Source organism: Typha latifolia, chromosome 4, assembly GCF_019914945.1.
Source record: "Typha latifolia isolate L0001 chromosome 4, TyphaL0001v2, whole genome shotgun sequence".
NCBI lineage: Eukaryota > Viridiplantae > Streptophyta > Magnoliopsida > Poales > Typhaceae > Typha > Typha latifolia.
The window spans coordinates 15599427-15614992 of record NC_133089.1 but is presented as its reverse complement, the minus strand read 5'-3'; the positions used below and the strand labels follow the sequence as shown (position 1 = coordinate 15614992).

The window sequence follows — 15566 nt, the reverse complement described above, 5'->3', positions numbered from 1 at the left end:
ATCACTATCTATGCCATTTTATTGCAGCTCAGAGGCACACTTCACTAACGTCTCTGGAGCATTCTACAGCTCTTCAGCGTTGCATGCCGAAGCTTGCAAAGATCCCTTGAAGGCCTAGAGATATTTGAGCAGCTTCTCTTTGCTATAATTGAGAAAGAAATGGGACGATCTCCGTGCTGCGAAAAGGTAGGCCTAAAGAAAGGCCCTTGGACGCCGGAGGAGGACCAAAAGCTTCTTGCCTACATCGAAGAGCATGGCCACGGGAGCTGGCGGGCTTTGCCTGCGAAAGCCGGTAACTCCAAGTTGGTAATCTTGGTGTTCTTTATCAAAGTGTAGTAGATAAAGTCATAAAAAGCAATGTTTGTCACTCTTTCAGGGTTGCAGAGGTGTGGGAAGAGCTGCAGATTGAGATGGACCAACTACCTGAGGCCTGATATTAAGAGGGGAAAATTCACCTTGCAGGAGGAGCAAACCATCATCCAACTCCATGCCCTCCTTGGCAACAGGTAAGAATTTTTCTGATAGAATTCTTCATGGGTACTACAAATGCAGTATCAGTAAAGTTTCAGAAGCTTAATTGTCATTCAAACTCAATTTGCATCAAAATGTGATAGCCAGTGAAGAAAGTTGCTCTCTTTCTTCAGAGCCACACGATATTACTGCTCATTTACGGGAGGTGGACTGCAATACTATAGTTTGCTTGTACCGCTAAGTTAGCTGCATGTTTGATGTTCAGGTGTCTCAGATCCGTGAGACAAATTCCATGATGCGTCTGTTTATTGCCTCGATTTGCCTGCTCTAGAATTAGATATTCCATATCTTTGATTCTATCAATTTATCATCACACTGAGAGGTACCCTGTTGCTTCTCAAGTTCCAAACACCAGAGCATTCTGTAATGTAGTGACAGTTAAGCATCAAGAGACAACTTCTTCGACTCAAAACCATCGGAAGAATGAGCTGGTTTCATCAAAACCATAAGTCCATAACTCTCAACTGTGATCATATCGGGTTTGTCTTGAGGAACCTAACTGTTCAAATTAGCCCCGACAGAGCAGTTCTATCCTTAATGTAGAAAAAGCCAAATAATGCTCATGAGCTGCTGCAATCACAAATTACTTGTTAAACACACACAAGAATTAAGTCAAACGTATTTTGATAGGGAAATAACTGAAGCTTTTGGTAGTAGGTAGATTCAACTCACAAGGTAGGATTCTCCCAGATGCTTGCTTGACTGGAATTGTCTGTCCTGCATAATGGTTTGCTTTGTTTATGCTGAATTGACTTCCCTCATGACATTAGCAATTCCTCCCTTCAGGTGGTCAGCCATAGCAACTCATCTTCCCAAGAGAACGGACAACGAGATCAAAAACTATTGGAACACCCACCTAAAGAAGAGACTAGCAAAGATGGGAATTGATCCAATGACCCACAAGCCTAAGAGTGACACTCTCACCTCCACTGAAGGCCACCCCAAGAGTGCCGCCAACCTGAGCCACATGGCTCAGTGGGAGAGTGCACGCCTGGAAGCTGAGGCGCGCCTCGTGAGAGAATCAAAACTCCGCGCCGCATCCAGCTCTGTGCCCTTCCAGCCGCAGCAGCAGTCAACATCCACAGTAAATACTCATCCGCTGTCTCCATCTTCACTCCATGGCAAGTCAGCTCCCACAGTGCCGCCTCCTTGCCTCGATGTGCTTCGAACTTGGCCGCAGGGGGTCTGTTCTCCAAAAACAACTAGTGCTAGTCACAGTGGAAAGATTAGTCTCGAATCACCCACGTCCACCTTGAGCTTTTCCCAGAACATTCTACCGATCACAAATACAGGGCTGTTGGACAGTAATTCAACAGTGTGCCGACCAGGAGGTGATGAAATTGGAGGAGAAGAAATGGAGTGGAAATGCTTTGGAAAATCAAGTTGCATGTTTGATATCAAAGAGAGAACAGATAATTTCACAGGCTTCCCTCTGTACACAACAACAACAACCTCAACCTTCAGTGGGGATGCATCATGGCTTCCAGAATCATCAAGCGCTAGGACTGGATCCTCTGCTACAGGATTTGAAGCAGGGTTCACTGGCATGCTGCTAGACAACTCTGAGGACCAGAATTCATCAGATGGCTCTGGTGATTCCAGCAAAGCACAGGGTGAGAGCTGTGTTGAGGAAGGGGAGGGAGAAGAGAACAATAATTATTGGAATAGCATTCTCAACTTGGTGAACTCGTCATCCCCCTCCAATTCACCACCAGTATTCTGAGACAGAATTCCTAGATATGCACCAGAAGAAATCTTATATCTCTATAAATGGTTTAGCTAGTAAAACGCCAACTCTACAAACTAGCCATCCTACCCACAATTATTGAGTCATCTTGGTTCTTCCATCTAGCTTCACTCTGTTCATAAGATGTCTGAGTCAACTACAATTGGTAGAAATCTCAATAAAGAAGACTTAAGCTAGAAGGATTCTGTCAGAAGAAAAGCTGATTTAATAGTCTTGGTTGTGATTGTTCGTTTGTCCCACTGTGCATTGCATTTTAGTAATAAGAACAACAACAATGTAATGCAATACTGCTATTATCACTAAATGGAATAACTTTCGGTATTATTGTCCAAGCTGTTGTCCTTTTCCAGTATGGTGGATGGTGCATTTAATGGCTACAGCACTTTACAGTTAATAGTTCCGTGCCAACATGGTTTTCCTCTCTTGGGGACACTGATGTAAACTATGCATGCAGATTGTTTAATATCTTCTTCCTCAGTGAGCTGAAACTTGGCTCAGTCAGTCCTTGTGGATATCCATCAAAGCTTATTCTTAATGCATTTAACAAAGAAGTCCTAAAAATAGTTGATCAAAAAACAACAAGTTCTATCCTACATCAAGAATGATTCATGTACAATTTGGGAGTTTTAGAAACAATCTTTCCCCTTGGGTGATATTTAGAGATTTATAATAAGCATCAGAAGCAACTGAATCATTAATATTAAAACAGCCCAAACTAAGGCTCCTAGAAAAGGGATTCAAGAATGTGACTGAGACCTCCAAAAGATGAAAAGTTTACTTGCTTTTAGATCTCTAACCTTGCTAAGCCCGGAATACTGTGCCAATATTGATGTGCACGACAACAAAATGCTAAACTATCCCTTCCAATGAAGAAATTATACTTCAGAGATTTTCAAGACGAAATGGTTTCCACTTTCCACTGAAGGGCAGTATCAAAAATTTCTCTTAGACCATGGGGATTTCTAGATGACATAAAGGACAAGGTAATTATGTTAATGGAGTCAATATATAGTTTAGTCCTACAACTAAACCTACTTTGTCGGTCTTGCAACTTCTTTTTCTAAAAAAAAATGTGATTAGGCTCTCCTTGTTTTTTGCAGAACAGTTTTACGACACAAGCTATAACTAAACAGTTCTTCAGGCTTACTGACCGTAGTTGTATAATCTTTGACTCTAGTAATGATCTAGTTACCCTCGTAAAAAGCATCCTAGTGCACTGAGGCTCCTGTCTATGTAGGGTAGGGAAGATGTACGATGCAATTGCCCTCATTTTTTAGGATGTTGTTTTCAAAATTGAACCTGTGATCTCTTGTATGCTAAGGACAAACCTTTATGAGGAGCCATACCCACTTATTGAAGTTCAAAAACTAAAAGAACGGCAAAGAATACATAAGACATCTTTCGGTTAATCATAAGTCTAAGCATGTAAGTTGCATGAGTCAGATCTAAAAGCCTTAAATGTCAAAAAGAAAACAAAAAGAATTTAGTGTACAGATTGATACAAGAATATATGACAAGAAAATATGACCATATCATTCTTAAATTCTCAACCTCCAACTTATTAGTGGAAGAATCATGCGATGCATTCAAATTAATTTCCAGGAAATCTGTATGTTTTGGATATTTGTTGTAATTTCTTTTCCCTAAGTACATATATAGCTGAGAAAACTTCCTACAGGGATAACATGCAACATGTACATAAACTACATCCACCTTTCTTCTTATCTATATTCATGTTGACAATGCACAAAGAAGCAATGACATGAGAAGACCCTGGCATCCAGTGAGTTAAAGCATCCAATTTTTCCCAATATAACATTATGAAAACTTATTAACAAGTTTCTTGTTGATAAATGGTGCAAATGACGATCATAATAATGTGATCTCTGAGGATATCCAGGTCCCCAATTTAGCAAACCCCTTATGCCTCAAAAGCAGTCTCGTCGGTAACGTGTAACAAAAGGATGGACCAAAGAAGCAGGGGAGGTAAGAGATGAAACACGTCTTCTTCCCCGGCATTGGAGGACAAGAGTACATGTTCAGCCCCACTTAAACTGTTACCAGTCACTATCGCATTATTAAGGCTTGCTTCCCCCTGAGCCCCTCTACTCATTGCTTGAACTAGTCCAAGTGTCGAGCTAGCTGAACTTGGAATCTTTTTCTCCAGTTATTGATATCTCTCCTTAAGTAAAAGCTCTGATGGTTATTATTGGAACCAGAGGAGTTAAGTGACCATCATTACATTGTTCCCTGTGCAAATGCTTCAAATTTGAAAGAAAAAGATCTGTGATCTGTAGCCCCATGTAGACAAAAAGAGAAAGTGAAATTGATTATAAAAAAAAAATCTGAAAGGGAGATGAATGACATGAATTCCACCTGCTGATGGAGAATAGTTAAGACTATCGCTGTGTCTGGGAATTACGATAGATGCTATAAACCTCTTACTTCTCAAAATCAGCTTCACTACTGGTACTTTTGCCAATGCTTATGTGTGAGATTAGTAATTTCTTCACGGTCAAAAGTCTAAGGTGAGATCAAGTTGATGAAAACCTATGACCTTGAAGGCTTGAAGAAAGTACTGTAAGTGCATCCCTCTCGACAGATGCACAACAGATGTACAGAGATACCTTAGTATGTAATTACTACACTATGTTGACTCCACTGGAGGGCAAGCAACTGGGAGTGAGCAATATCCAGCAATAAGAACCTGTTGCAAAATCTAAGTGATGCTGGTGCATGTCATTTTGGTTTTTGCTAGTAATTTTTCCCACTTCCAGATCGAACCGGGTTACCATTAGACTATATGATCCTATAAGAGAGATAATTGTGTCACCAACGAATAATGTGTTGTCATCAGATCAGTCTGGAAAGCTGCTAGATATACAGCAGATAGAGTTCAGATGTAGGATATCTTGGAAGAAGAAGCTTTTTGCAACTGAATCATTTATGATGGAATCATCAGAAACTGAATTCGATGGCTAACATGTAATCGAAAGCTCAGAGGGTTTAATTAAGGATCATGATACTTAAAAAAAATACCATGAGAGAAGAAGTATAGGGAGATAATAGAGATGCAGACATCACACACTCCATGTAAGTTCTCTGAATCAATAGACTGTAAATTAGAATGATAGTGCTCGACCTAGCATCTTACACATATTAAATGTCCGACTTAAGAACGTTCCTGTATATTAATAATAAGTATTATTATGCCTTACAAGTTCTATCTTTAAAAATATTAAGGGATTTTAATACAAAGTAATACTTTGGAGGCCCAACCTGTTCACAAGTTTTCCTTTTAAAATGTCAACTTAAAAGTCAGGCCTGATTATATTTTTCAGCCTGAAGATCTACAATGATCACTCAGACTAGCCAGAAAAGCCTATTGATTTCTATTTTGGCATCAATCCAAATATTCTTCCAATTAGCTCTTATCACTTTTAATCCTCCTCAAATTTGTCTTACAATAGATTTTCCTCACCAGTATAACCCCATTTTTGTACAACATTTGTTGTATAATCTCCCTGATAATAACATCCAACATAGTTAGGTATAATGAGAACTCAGTGCCCATGGATTGAATACATGAAAAATGTCTTGTGTAATGAACCACAATGATACAAAATATCTAATTAAACGATGGTATATAAAAGGAAAATTCATTGCACTATATATATAGAAACAGTCTGACATAGCATTCAACTGCATATTTTAGGTATTAATTACTTAAACATCAAGATAGTGAATAATGCAAACAAAAGAATCAAAACGATGACTAACATGGAAGCGATGAAATCCATACATTGTGGTGACATACTTGCCTACCCCGTGAGACGAACTGTGGCCAAATGATCCATAAAATGCCAAGAACCCGAGTAAACTCATGCTTATGTAATCTTAAGCATAACCAAATCGATTAAAAAAAAGAGCTTTTATCATGTCAATTTGCTTTCTACTTTTCAATAATAATACTTCTTGCATACAATCAAAACAGATAAATTTCACCTGATCGTATCTTCCCAATCAATCCATCAGCTGAGGCAGCACAGTACGATTGGGTGGCAGAGGTGGTTGGGACCCCACGTCGAACATCTAGCCGGCATAGCAAAAAAACTACCAAAGAGATAAGGCGGAGCAGCGGGGCTTTTGAGAAAGCAAGAGAAGTGGCAATAATCTTGGGGAGATTAAAATAGATAATGTTTGACGAAAACAATGATAATTGTGCTATTTAGATAGTGATATTATCTACGATAATTAGATAGAAACCCATAATACGTAATAATCCCCGCCGCTATTTTATTTAGATTTTATCGTGTCCGAGCCGAGAAAGTAATGGGCCTACGTATATGTACATTTCGGCCTACGAAGAAAAAGCCCAGCCCTTCCATAATCGAGCGCAATATCAACATCATATTATTATATATATTAAAAAATACCTTATATTTTACTTTTATTATCATTTTGTATTTATAGTTATTTTTAACTCAATAATTGTTCACCTTAATACGAAACCTTAGTTTAAAGTCAAAGTTTAATTTTATTTTAACTTTTATTTTTCAAAAGTAATAAAATATTCTTCTTTATAATAAAATTAAAATGCTGAGTGTTCTTAATAAATTTTATTTATATATTATATAAACTAAGTTTGTAATTTTTTTAGTATGTAAATAATTATGAAGTGTCCTGTTCGTTTATGGTGGGAATTCCAACAACCCCAGCCTTCAATAACTTAAGAAGACTAACAACATTTTTGTCTCTAAAGTCGTCCCAGTTTATCCAACAACCACTTAAGCTTAGCTGTGACTATCAGAACAACACCTGGAAAAAAATATCTCCAAAAGGTGATGCAGCGGCAACATTCTATATATTAATTCTAGTGATTATGCCACGTTATTATGTTTTATAATACAAGAAAAAATATGTCACTTTCTCATGCAATAATCATAGAGAAAAACATATCAAAAGTCCACTCTAGATTTATTCGCAATTTGGCGCTTCGAATATATAATCCATGCATCAACGTCCAAGCGAAGAATATGGATTAGAAGTTTAATGTCTCACTCTCACCCCCTACTTTTATTCTACATAACCTGCCACAATTATATTCCATGTTTATGTCACCTTATCTATGAAATTAATTAATACGTTTATGCACATCCATCGTTGACATTTGGTTATGATGATGTTTAGTTCTATCATTAGAAGACGAATTTGAGATCCGAGTAGGTGATATGGACTCACGGCTCACCCAGTCGTCCCCACAAACACACTTTTTCCCTCTGTTATGGGTTTATTTGTAAAAGATAATATAGTCAATATAGTAGAATGTAAGGTGGCTATTTGCAAACAAATTACGAATTTTGTTTTCTCTCTTTCTACCCGCGGTATCGGATTCTTGCTCCCGTTTGGTCGATCCCAGAAGCTATATTCGATAGCGGAGGAGTTCTTGATTTCCCTCTCTTTGTGATCTCTGCTAACTCTCGATATAGATACTGAGAACATGGGGTTGTCTCTGCTCCAGGTTTGGTTCGTTTGCGATGATCTCTTCCCATCGATTTGCGCGGTTTGGAGTAGATTTGGTTCCTTTTTTTTTTTTTTTTTGTGCTTCGGCTTTGATTGGAATTCTTGTTCCTGCCAGGGTTTCACCAAGTCGCTTGCGATGACCGTGCTCTCAGAGATCGGAGACAAGACTTTCTTCACCGCTGCGGTAACATTATTTAGCTTTCAATTTAGTTTTGTAGGTATTTGGAAGGAAGTATAGCTATCATTTGTGGAACAAAGTAAGAAGATACGATGCAAAATATGTTTCCAGCTCCAAAGTGTGTGATTTTGAGAATCAATGATGCATAATAGGCTAATGGTAGTTGTTCTTAAACTTCGTTAAACTGAAAAAGTGAGTATTATGTATCACATATATGGTGTCTTGCTAAATTTGAAGAAGTGCACTCTTTTTTTCTTTTCTCTTTTTTCTATGTGAGTCTGAGCATTCTTTCTTGCTTTGCTGACATTAATATAACTCATTTTAAGATATTGGCCATGCGTCATCCGCGGAGGATTGTCTTAGCAGGTTGTTTATCGGCATTAACTGTGAGTACATTATTGACTTTCTGGTTATTTTTTATTTTGAGAACTTCTTGCTTTAAGCTGAATTAGTATTGGTTTGAATAATTGAATTGTAGGTGATGACCATTCTATCTGCTTGTCTAGGCTGGGCTGCACCGAATTTGGTAAGCTAATATCTATTACCTTGCGCCAAATTTTGTTGGTATTAGTGTAATCCATAATTATATCCCAAACCAATATTTGCAAGGAAATTGATGCATTTCATAATACCAGATGTTAGTAACCTGGTTCCTACGTTTGCAGGAAAGCCCCTTGTATTCACTTCTAGGCAATAACCAACAAATTGTTTAGTTTGTACAATTCTGTGAGACCTTAATTTGAGAAAAATCTTCTTTTGAAGTGGGTTTAGCAAGTAATATATATGATGATAACACAAGAATTGATGCATTTAATAGGTCTGTTCTGCTTCAATTCTGAAATTAAATCACACTGTTACTTAGATATTGGTATCTCCAATTACTGTCATATATTTATGAACTGTTGCTGTCAATGGAGCAGATTTCTCGTAACTTGACGCATCATGTGACAACTCTATTGTTCTTTGGGTTTGGGATTTGGTCACTATGGGAGGGATTCACAGAAGGAGGGTATGATTATCTACTACTTCACTTCTTGGATATTCCATAAGTTTTCACTTCCATTCTCACCATTACTGCCGAACTACTTTTTCTTCTTATGTTTATCACAGGGAAGCTGAAGATTTGGTAGAAATGGAATCGAAACTGGTTGGTTGAGATCATCAATATTTCCTTGGTCCTGTAATTTATGTAGTAACCTCTCTCTAAATTCTGTCAAATGATCAGGATGCTGATTGGAAGGCCAACAAAGGTGAAGGTAAAAGTAAGCCCAAGGTCAGTTTGGAAGTATAATATAGCCATATCATTGTTGTTTTAAACCTGGCAACACATGTAGACATTTTGGTTTACTCATTTTCTGTTCTACATTGACTGATAATAAGTCTGGAAGTTAGTTCACAATCACACAAGTGTTCTGCCACCAACCAAATTTGCATTTTAGTTACAAGCTCTACCAATATCGTAGAACCTCTTTCCCAGTATCTTCAAGAAGCATTTACTTCAAAAGGTGTACAGTTGTTTTTGTGCCATTTAGTTTATTCAGTTGTGGCTTATAACAGATTCAGTATGGATTCACGGATAATAAGCAGGGAACAGCACAAAATTATAACAGTGGCAGAAGAACACTCATGCCTATGTAATTTGGTCTAGACACATGAATCCTGACATCTCCTAGTTAAATATCCTCTGGAAAGTTCTCTGTATCTGTTTGCCAGAAAAGCGTCCAAGATATTTGATATTTACTATAAAGGACTCCCTTGTATTGAATTGATATCTTACGATATCAAATTCTTTTAAGGAAACTCTTGTAAAATTTTCCAGCTGATTATTGACAGTTCTGTTGTTGTAAATAAACTGATACCCTGATGTTGGCTATGTGCAATTGAAATTTTAGTATTTTACTACTAGGAGGTTTCTTTTTATCACCAAGATTGACTGCTCACGAATATTTTACACCTCCTGGACATAAATTGATGAATATATGGTGTACATATCCAAGTACTTTAAATTTTAAAAGGACATTTAGCTTCTGAGCTCCAATTCTGACTAAAAGTACATGATTTGGCCTGCCGTTAGATACAATGTCAATTCTGGATTTTCATTGTTCGCGTTCATATGGTAATGAGATCTAAGCTGCCTATCTTAGGAGTCATAAATCTATTAAATTTTCATCACCAGGGGAGAGACGACTTGAAGAAGCAACAGAGATCATTTCCCAAGCAGTTCCTTTCACCTATTTTTCTGAAGGTGATTCATAAGTAGATTCACTGCTATAATATCTCAAACTTAGAGAATTCTAATGCATCTAGTCTTATCATATGAAAATTAAGCTATTCTTCTATTGTACTACTGTAGGCATTTTCCATCACTTTCTTTGGTGAATGGGGTGATAAAAGTCAGGTAAATTGTTGCCTTATTGGTAACCTCACACCTGTAGTCGAATACAAATGAACTGCATTGTATTTTATAGTTTCTAATTCTATTTCGTTCTCTCAGATTGCTACAATTGGCTTAGCATCTGATGAAAACCCATTTGGTGTTGTCCTTGGAGGAGTCATGTATGACCTGGATCTCTTTCATCGTACTCATATGGTGTCTTTATTGTAATTCTTGTATGTTTTAGCTGAGTACAACAATCTTAAATGTAGAGCACAAGCACTCTGCACTGCAGCAGCTGTTCTTGGAGGGAAGAGCTTGGCTTCCGCAATATCTGAGAGGATGGTGAGCTTCACCTTTTCATCATATCCGCCAAATTTCTGAAATAATGTTGAAATCTTAGATTCACTAAATTCATGTGGTTTTAGGTTGCACTCTCTGGAGGGATACTTTTCTTAGTATTCGGCCTCCTATCTCTCCTATCAGTAGCAGGGGAATCTTGATCACCTGTTGTCTTCTACATGCTCAAGTTTGTCCTATTAATCGTACTCTCTTAATTTTATCCTCTGCACTTCATACAATGAAGCTATGCTCCCAATGTTCTCCCATTTGTGAAAACATATTTCTGCAGTTTTATTACCGAAAATTAAGGTAACATGTACAGGATTTTCTTAGATCCTGCTATCTTAGATATCATGTGATGATCTTAGATACATACATTCCAGAGATATTTTCATATTCACCTGATTCTCCTGTCTCCTTGTATTACATTTCTTTGATGAAAATAAAATATTTATTTGCATAGCATTGCTTCGTTGACTATATATATATAGAATTTGAAACCGGCTATAATAATTCGAAAGAGAAGTAACTTCTTTGTGTAACTTATGATTAATATATAAAACTATAATAACTCGAAAGAGAAACATAAGTATTTACTCATCTCAAAAGGTCTCACAAGTATTTTTCTTTAAAAGCCTTTTGCTTTCTTCTGATCTAATTGTCTCCCCTTTTAACACGAATTCGAATTCTTATTATGGCCCTCAAGTTGTGGTATCATTAAGTTGGAAGCCTTGTACAGGAGAATGATAGATTTATTCTCGATCCATCCATGTGGGTGGGCTATGCTTCTTTATTACTTTTGGTGGGTGTGTGTAAGTGTAAGTGTAAGTTTTTGCGGTGTACGAGTTTTTAGGATTTGATGATGGCCAAGTGCACGCGTGGGGGGGTGGGGGTGGGGACTGGGGGTGGGAATATCGATTCCCCTTTGGCATTTGAGATCATTTCTTTTTTATCATTATTGCTGCTACTATATCGTTATCTTATGCCCTTTCCCACCACCATTTTAATTAAATTAATCCACCAATTTTTTATTTTTATTTTTAAATACTTCAAGCCCGGAAATCAAGAAGCTAGAGTGAACTTGTTTATTTAATTTATTTTTTTTATTTTTATTTTTGGGTTCAGAAAACTTGTCTCTATTGTTAGCCTGTTTCCGATCGAGTTATCTTACCCAAAATTTTAAAAACTTATGATCTTCTTAAATGCTTTAGATCATGTGCTATAGATAATGTATAATTCACAAATTTAATTTAATTTTTTTTTTTAACCTCAAAAGATTATAACAAACAAAACATTCGTTGGCAATACTACTAAACTATGGATCGCTTACTGTTACATTAGATAAACTCACCTTAGTTTATTTTTCTAAAAGTGAGTGTCAGCCACTAGAGAGGACTTCCAACTTGCAACCCCTCTCTAAAAACTACTACTACTGGTACTAATGTACTATTAGTGTTTGGGTATTTGTTATTAATTACCAAGTGGGTTGGGGGGAAGGGACTGGGATAAAGTGGCATGGGAGGCAAACAAGGGAAAGTCCAAAGAGAAAAGCTTGAATGGGAGACAGTAAAGAAAGAATAAACTGGAGAGAGAGAGAGTTGGGGGCCGGGTGGTGGAAGAAGCCAGTTAGGTCCACTCATGCATGGAAGACTGCGATCCCTCTCCACTCTCAAAGCTCTCTCTCCTCATTAGACCACTCTGCCGGCCACTGCCTACCTTTCTCCACACAAAACAAAACACAAACACATGCTCCTCGAATTCCCCCCCTTCCCCTCCTCCTCCCACTACTACTACTTAATAAAACCATCAACCCTCCTCTCCTCCCCTCTGCTCTCCTCTCTTCTCCTCATACATACTGATTCACTTAGAGAGAAAGCTAGCTACTTGATAAAAAGATGATCACCATCTTAGATTTCTATCACGTGATGACGGCAATGGTGCCGTTGTATGTGGCTATGATCCTGGCCTACGGCTCGGTGAAGTGGTGGGGGATCTTCACCCCGGCGCAGTGCTCCGGCATCAACCGTTTCGTGGCGCTCTTCGCCGTGCCGCTGCTCTCATTCCACTTCATCTCGATGAACAACCCCTACGCCATGAACATGCGCTTCATCGCCGCTGATACGCTCCAGAAGCTGATAGTGCTCGCGATGCTGGCGCTGTGGGCTCATCTCAGCCGCCGCGGCTGCCTCGAGTGGGCCATCACGCTCTTCTCCCTCTCCACCCTCCCCAACACCCTCGTCATGGGCATTCCCTTGCTCAAGGGCATGTACGGGGACTTCTCCGGCAGCCTCATGGTCCAGATCGTCGTTCTCCAGTGCATCATCTGGTAAATTTAATTTTAAAGCTACCTCTTTGTTTGAGTATATATATATATATATATTTTTTTTAATATTTAGCTTACGCTTGAATTGTAACATGCAGGTACACCCTCATGCTCTTCTTGTTCGAGTACCGGGGTGCCCGGTTGCTCATCGCCGAACAGTTCCCAGACACCGCGGGGGCCATCGCCTCCATTAACGTCGACCCCGACGTCATGTCCCTCGATGGTCGCCACGACTTGCTCGAGACGGAGGCGGAGGTGAAGGAGGACGGCAAGCTGCACGTCACGGTGCGGCGTTCGAACGCGTCGCGCTCCGACATATACTCGAGGAGGTCGATGGGTTTCTCCGGGAACACCCCCAGGCCGTCCAATTTAACCAACGCCGAGATCTACTCGCTGCAATCGTCGAGGAACCCGACGCCGAGGGGTTCGAGCTTCAACCACAACGACTTCTACTCCATGGTCGGCAGGCCCTCCAACTACGATGGTACAATGTTCGTCTGGAGTTCGAACGCCAAGTCTCCAGTCCAAGAAGTGTTCGCGACCAACCAAGAACATAGCATACCTAAAGGTAGCACGTAATACGGTAGTATATACATATCCACAATATTATTGACTCAACTAAAGAAACATATGTTCATTTATTATTTTGTAGGTGATGGAGAGAAGGAGAAGATGGAAAGGGATCAGGAGTGTATGGAGAAAGGAGAAGGTCATGGGCATGGGAATGGGAATGGGAATGGGAATGGGGGAGGAGATCATGAGAAGGCTCAAGAAGGGATTAAAGCAGGAGGAGCAATGCCTCCGACTAGTGTGATGACAAGGTTGATACTGATCATGGTGTGGAGGAAGCTCATACGTAACCCCAACACGTACTCCAGCCTCATTGGACTCACTTGGTCACTCGTCTCATTCAGGTTTACTAGTACCTTTTTTACTAGCTAGTTAGTACCTTTTGCTTTTATTTTTCTTCTTCTTTATTTGCATATTACCCCTCTATAGTTTAGTTTAGTCTTGTTATATGGAGATGTTGGTTGCAGGTGGAATGTGGAGATGCCTGTCATTATCTCACGCTCCATCTCCATCCTGTCGGATGCAGGACTCGGAATGGCTATGTTCAGCCTTGGTCAGTATATATCTATCAAATTTAATTAGTAGTTGGGAGTGGGAGTGAGAGCACGCCTTGTCTTTGCATGCCTTTTCATTGGTGGTGGGGTTAATTATTAATAATAAATGAAAGGCAAGGAGAGACATTTTTAATTTGTCTTGAGAGATGGTTGTGTGTCTTTATGGGGACAGGATTGTTCATGGCTCTGCAACCGCGCATCATAGCATGTGGGAATTCCGTCGCCACTTTCGCCATGGCCGTCAGATTCCTCACTGGCCCTGCTGTCATGGCCGCCGCCTCCATTGCCGTCGGCCTACGTGGCACCCTTCTCCACGTCGCCATCGTACAGGTCAGCCTGATGTTGATCACGTGTCATCATCATCCTCACTACAAAAGTATATATATATATATATATACTATAAAAAAAACAAAGTTCAATTTTAATGTTATGTTAAAAATGTTGGTCAGCTTTTGGTCTGACCCCTCTTTGTCTCTGTTTTGTTTAATTAATGAAACCCAACAGGCAGCTCTGCCTCAAGGCATTGTTCCCTTCGTCTTTGCAAAGGAGTACAACGTGCACCCTGACATCCTTAGCACTGCGTGAGTAGTTTACCTACCTCATCACCCTCTCTTCCATATTAAAAATCCCTCTCCCCCCACCCCCCTTTGCCATCTCTGCTTGCTTGTTTCTATCTTTTGTGTGGTCGTATTGCAGGGTCATATTTGGGATGCTCATTGCCCTGCCGATTACTTTGGTCTACTACATTCTACTTGGGCTTTGATGGTGGTGCTGTAAAGCAGCAAGGAGCAAGGAGCAAGGAGCAAGCAACAAGCAACAAGCAACAAGCAGCAAGCAACAAGCAACAAGCAACAAGCACAGCAACGGCGGGGAGAGAGCTTAGAGTAAATTAGAAAGCAATTAGTGGGTAGAGGGGAAACAGATGGGATTTATTACAAGATCTTGTAGAACTAATCATGTGTTATTCGATCTTACAACCCTTTGTTTGCCTTTATCCTTGATCAGTTCTTGTCGTTAAAAGAGCTGAAACATATCATCATTGCTTTCTTAAGTTAAATTTTAGATTACAATCCACTAACTATACAAGGATCGCTAATTTTATACGGTGGCTCTAATGACAAAGAAATTATATATTAAAAAAAAGAAGGCATTTTCATCTTTGCACATATGATACATTTGTTGGCCTCCATAATGTAATCTTCTTTTTAAATAAGCAAGAAATAACTTGTTTATTATGTAATAAAAAGAGGGAATAAAAGAAGAAAAAAAAAACGAGTGGAAAAGGACAAACCTGATTTTGAGTGATTACTGATTAGTGAGCGAACCGACAAAAAGAGGCCCCCCACCCTGTCGGCCCCAAAAACCTGGACCGAACCCAGCCCGGCCTGCAATACCCCTTACTTTTTAGTGCATCGACTCGTTGC

General features: G+C 39.3%; 3 protein-coding genes across 6 annotated transcripts; all 3 read left to right on the top strand.

Moving 5' to 3' along the window:
• The first annotated feature begins 156 nt into the window (after positions 1–156).
• On the top strand, positions 157–2610 carry LOC140787273 (transcription factor MYB16-like). Of its 2 annotated transcripts, none has more exons than XM_073136103.1 (3): positions 157–292; positions 377–506; positions 1318–2610. In XM_073136103.1, the coding sequence occupies exons 1-3, from the start codon at positions 160–162 to the stop codon at positions 2252–2254; spliced, it is 1200 nt and encodes a 399-aa protein (XP_072992204.1). In that variant the 5' UTR covers positions 157–159; the 3' UTR covers positions 2255–2610. The 2 variants fall into 2 exon arrangements, with proteins under 2 accessions (XP_072992204.1, XP_072992205.1); XM_073136104.1 differs by having other exon boundaries at positions 162–302.
• Positions 2611–7485: 4875 nt separating this feature from the next.
• LOC140786650 (GDT1-like protein 5) lies at positions 7486–11160 on the top strand. Of its 3 annotated transcripts, none has more exons than XM_073135249.1 (12): positions 7486–7799; positions 7917–7985; positions 8306–8365; positions 8458–8505; positions 8900–8988; positions 9090–9126; positions 9205–9252; positions 10156–10224; positions 10333–10377; positions 10474–10535; positions 10626–10698; positions 10782–11160. In XM_073135249.1, exons 1-12 carry the CDS (start codon positions 7779–7781, stop codon positions 10854–10856), a joined length of 696 nt encoding a protein of 231 aa, XP_072991350.1. In that variant the 5' UTR covers positions 7486–7778; the 3' UTR covers positions 10857–11160. The 3 variants fall into 3 exon arrangements, with proteins under 3 accessions (XP_072991350.1, XP_072991349.1, XP_072991351.1); XM_073135248.1 differs by having other exon boundaries at positions 7587–7841; XM_073135250.1 differs by having other exon boundaries at positions 7676–7804.
• A 1075-nt stretch (positions 11161–12235) lies between these two features.
• LOC140786140 (probable auxin efflux carrier component 1c) lies at positions 12236–15136 on the top strand. Its single transcript, XM_073134365.1, has 7 exons — positions 12236–13021; positions 13117–13586; positions 13671–13932; positions 14056–14141; positions 14315–14472; positions 14647–14723; positions 14839–15136. Exons 1-7 carry the CDS (start codon positions 12591–12593, stop codon positions 14903–14905), a joined length of 1551 nt encoding a protein of 516 aa, XP_072990466.1. The 5' UTR covers positions 12236–12590; the 3' UTR covers positions 14906–15136.
• Positions 15137–15566: the final 430 nt, after the last annotated feature.

What these genes read in the sequence shown, in the direction of transcription:
- LOC140787273 (XM_073136103.1), top strand. Translation starts at nt 160, where the DNA reads ATGGGACGATCTCCGTGCTGCGAAAAGGTAGGCCTAAAGAAAGGCCCT. An exon ending in GGCTTTGCCTGCGAAAGCCG is followed by an intron (nt 293 to 376) that starts GTAACTCCAAGT and finishes TCACTCTTTCAG; the next exon opens with GGTTGCAGAGGTGTGGGAAG. An exon ending in CATGCCCTCCTTGGCAACAG is followed by an intron (nt 507 to 1,317) that starts GTAAGAATTTTT and finishes TCCTCCCTTCAG; the next exon opens with GTGGTCAGCCATAGCAACTC.
- LOC140786650 (XM_073135248.1), top strand. Translation starts at nt 7,779, where the DNA reads ATGGGGTTGTCTCTGCTCCAGGTTTGGTTCGTTTGCGATGATCTCTTC. An exon ending in GTTGTTTATCGGCATTAACT is followed by an intron (nt 8,366 to 8,457) that starts GTGAGTACATTA and finishes ATTGAATTGTAG; the next exon opens with GTGATGACCATTCTATCTGC. An exon ending in TTTCACCTATTTTTCTGAAG is followed by an intron (nt 10,225 to 10,332) that starts GTGATTCATAAG and finishes GTACTACTGTAG; the next exon opens with GCATTTTCCATCACTTTCTT.
- LOC140786140 (XM_073134365.1), top strand. Translation starts at nt 12,591, where the DNA reads ATGATCACCATCTTAGATTTCTATCACGTGATGACGGCAATGGTGCCG. An exon ending in TGGTCACTCGTCTCATTCAG is followed by an intron (nt 13,933 to 14,055) that starts GTTTACTAGTAC and finishes TGTTGGTTGCAG; the next exon opens with GTGGAATGTGGAGATGCCTG. An exon ending in TCCACGTCGCCATCGTACAG is followed by an intron (nt 14,473 to 14,646) that starts GTCAGCCTGATG and finishes GAAACCCAACAG; the next exon opens with GCAGCTCTGCCTCAAGGCAT.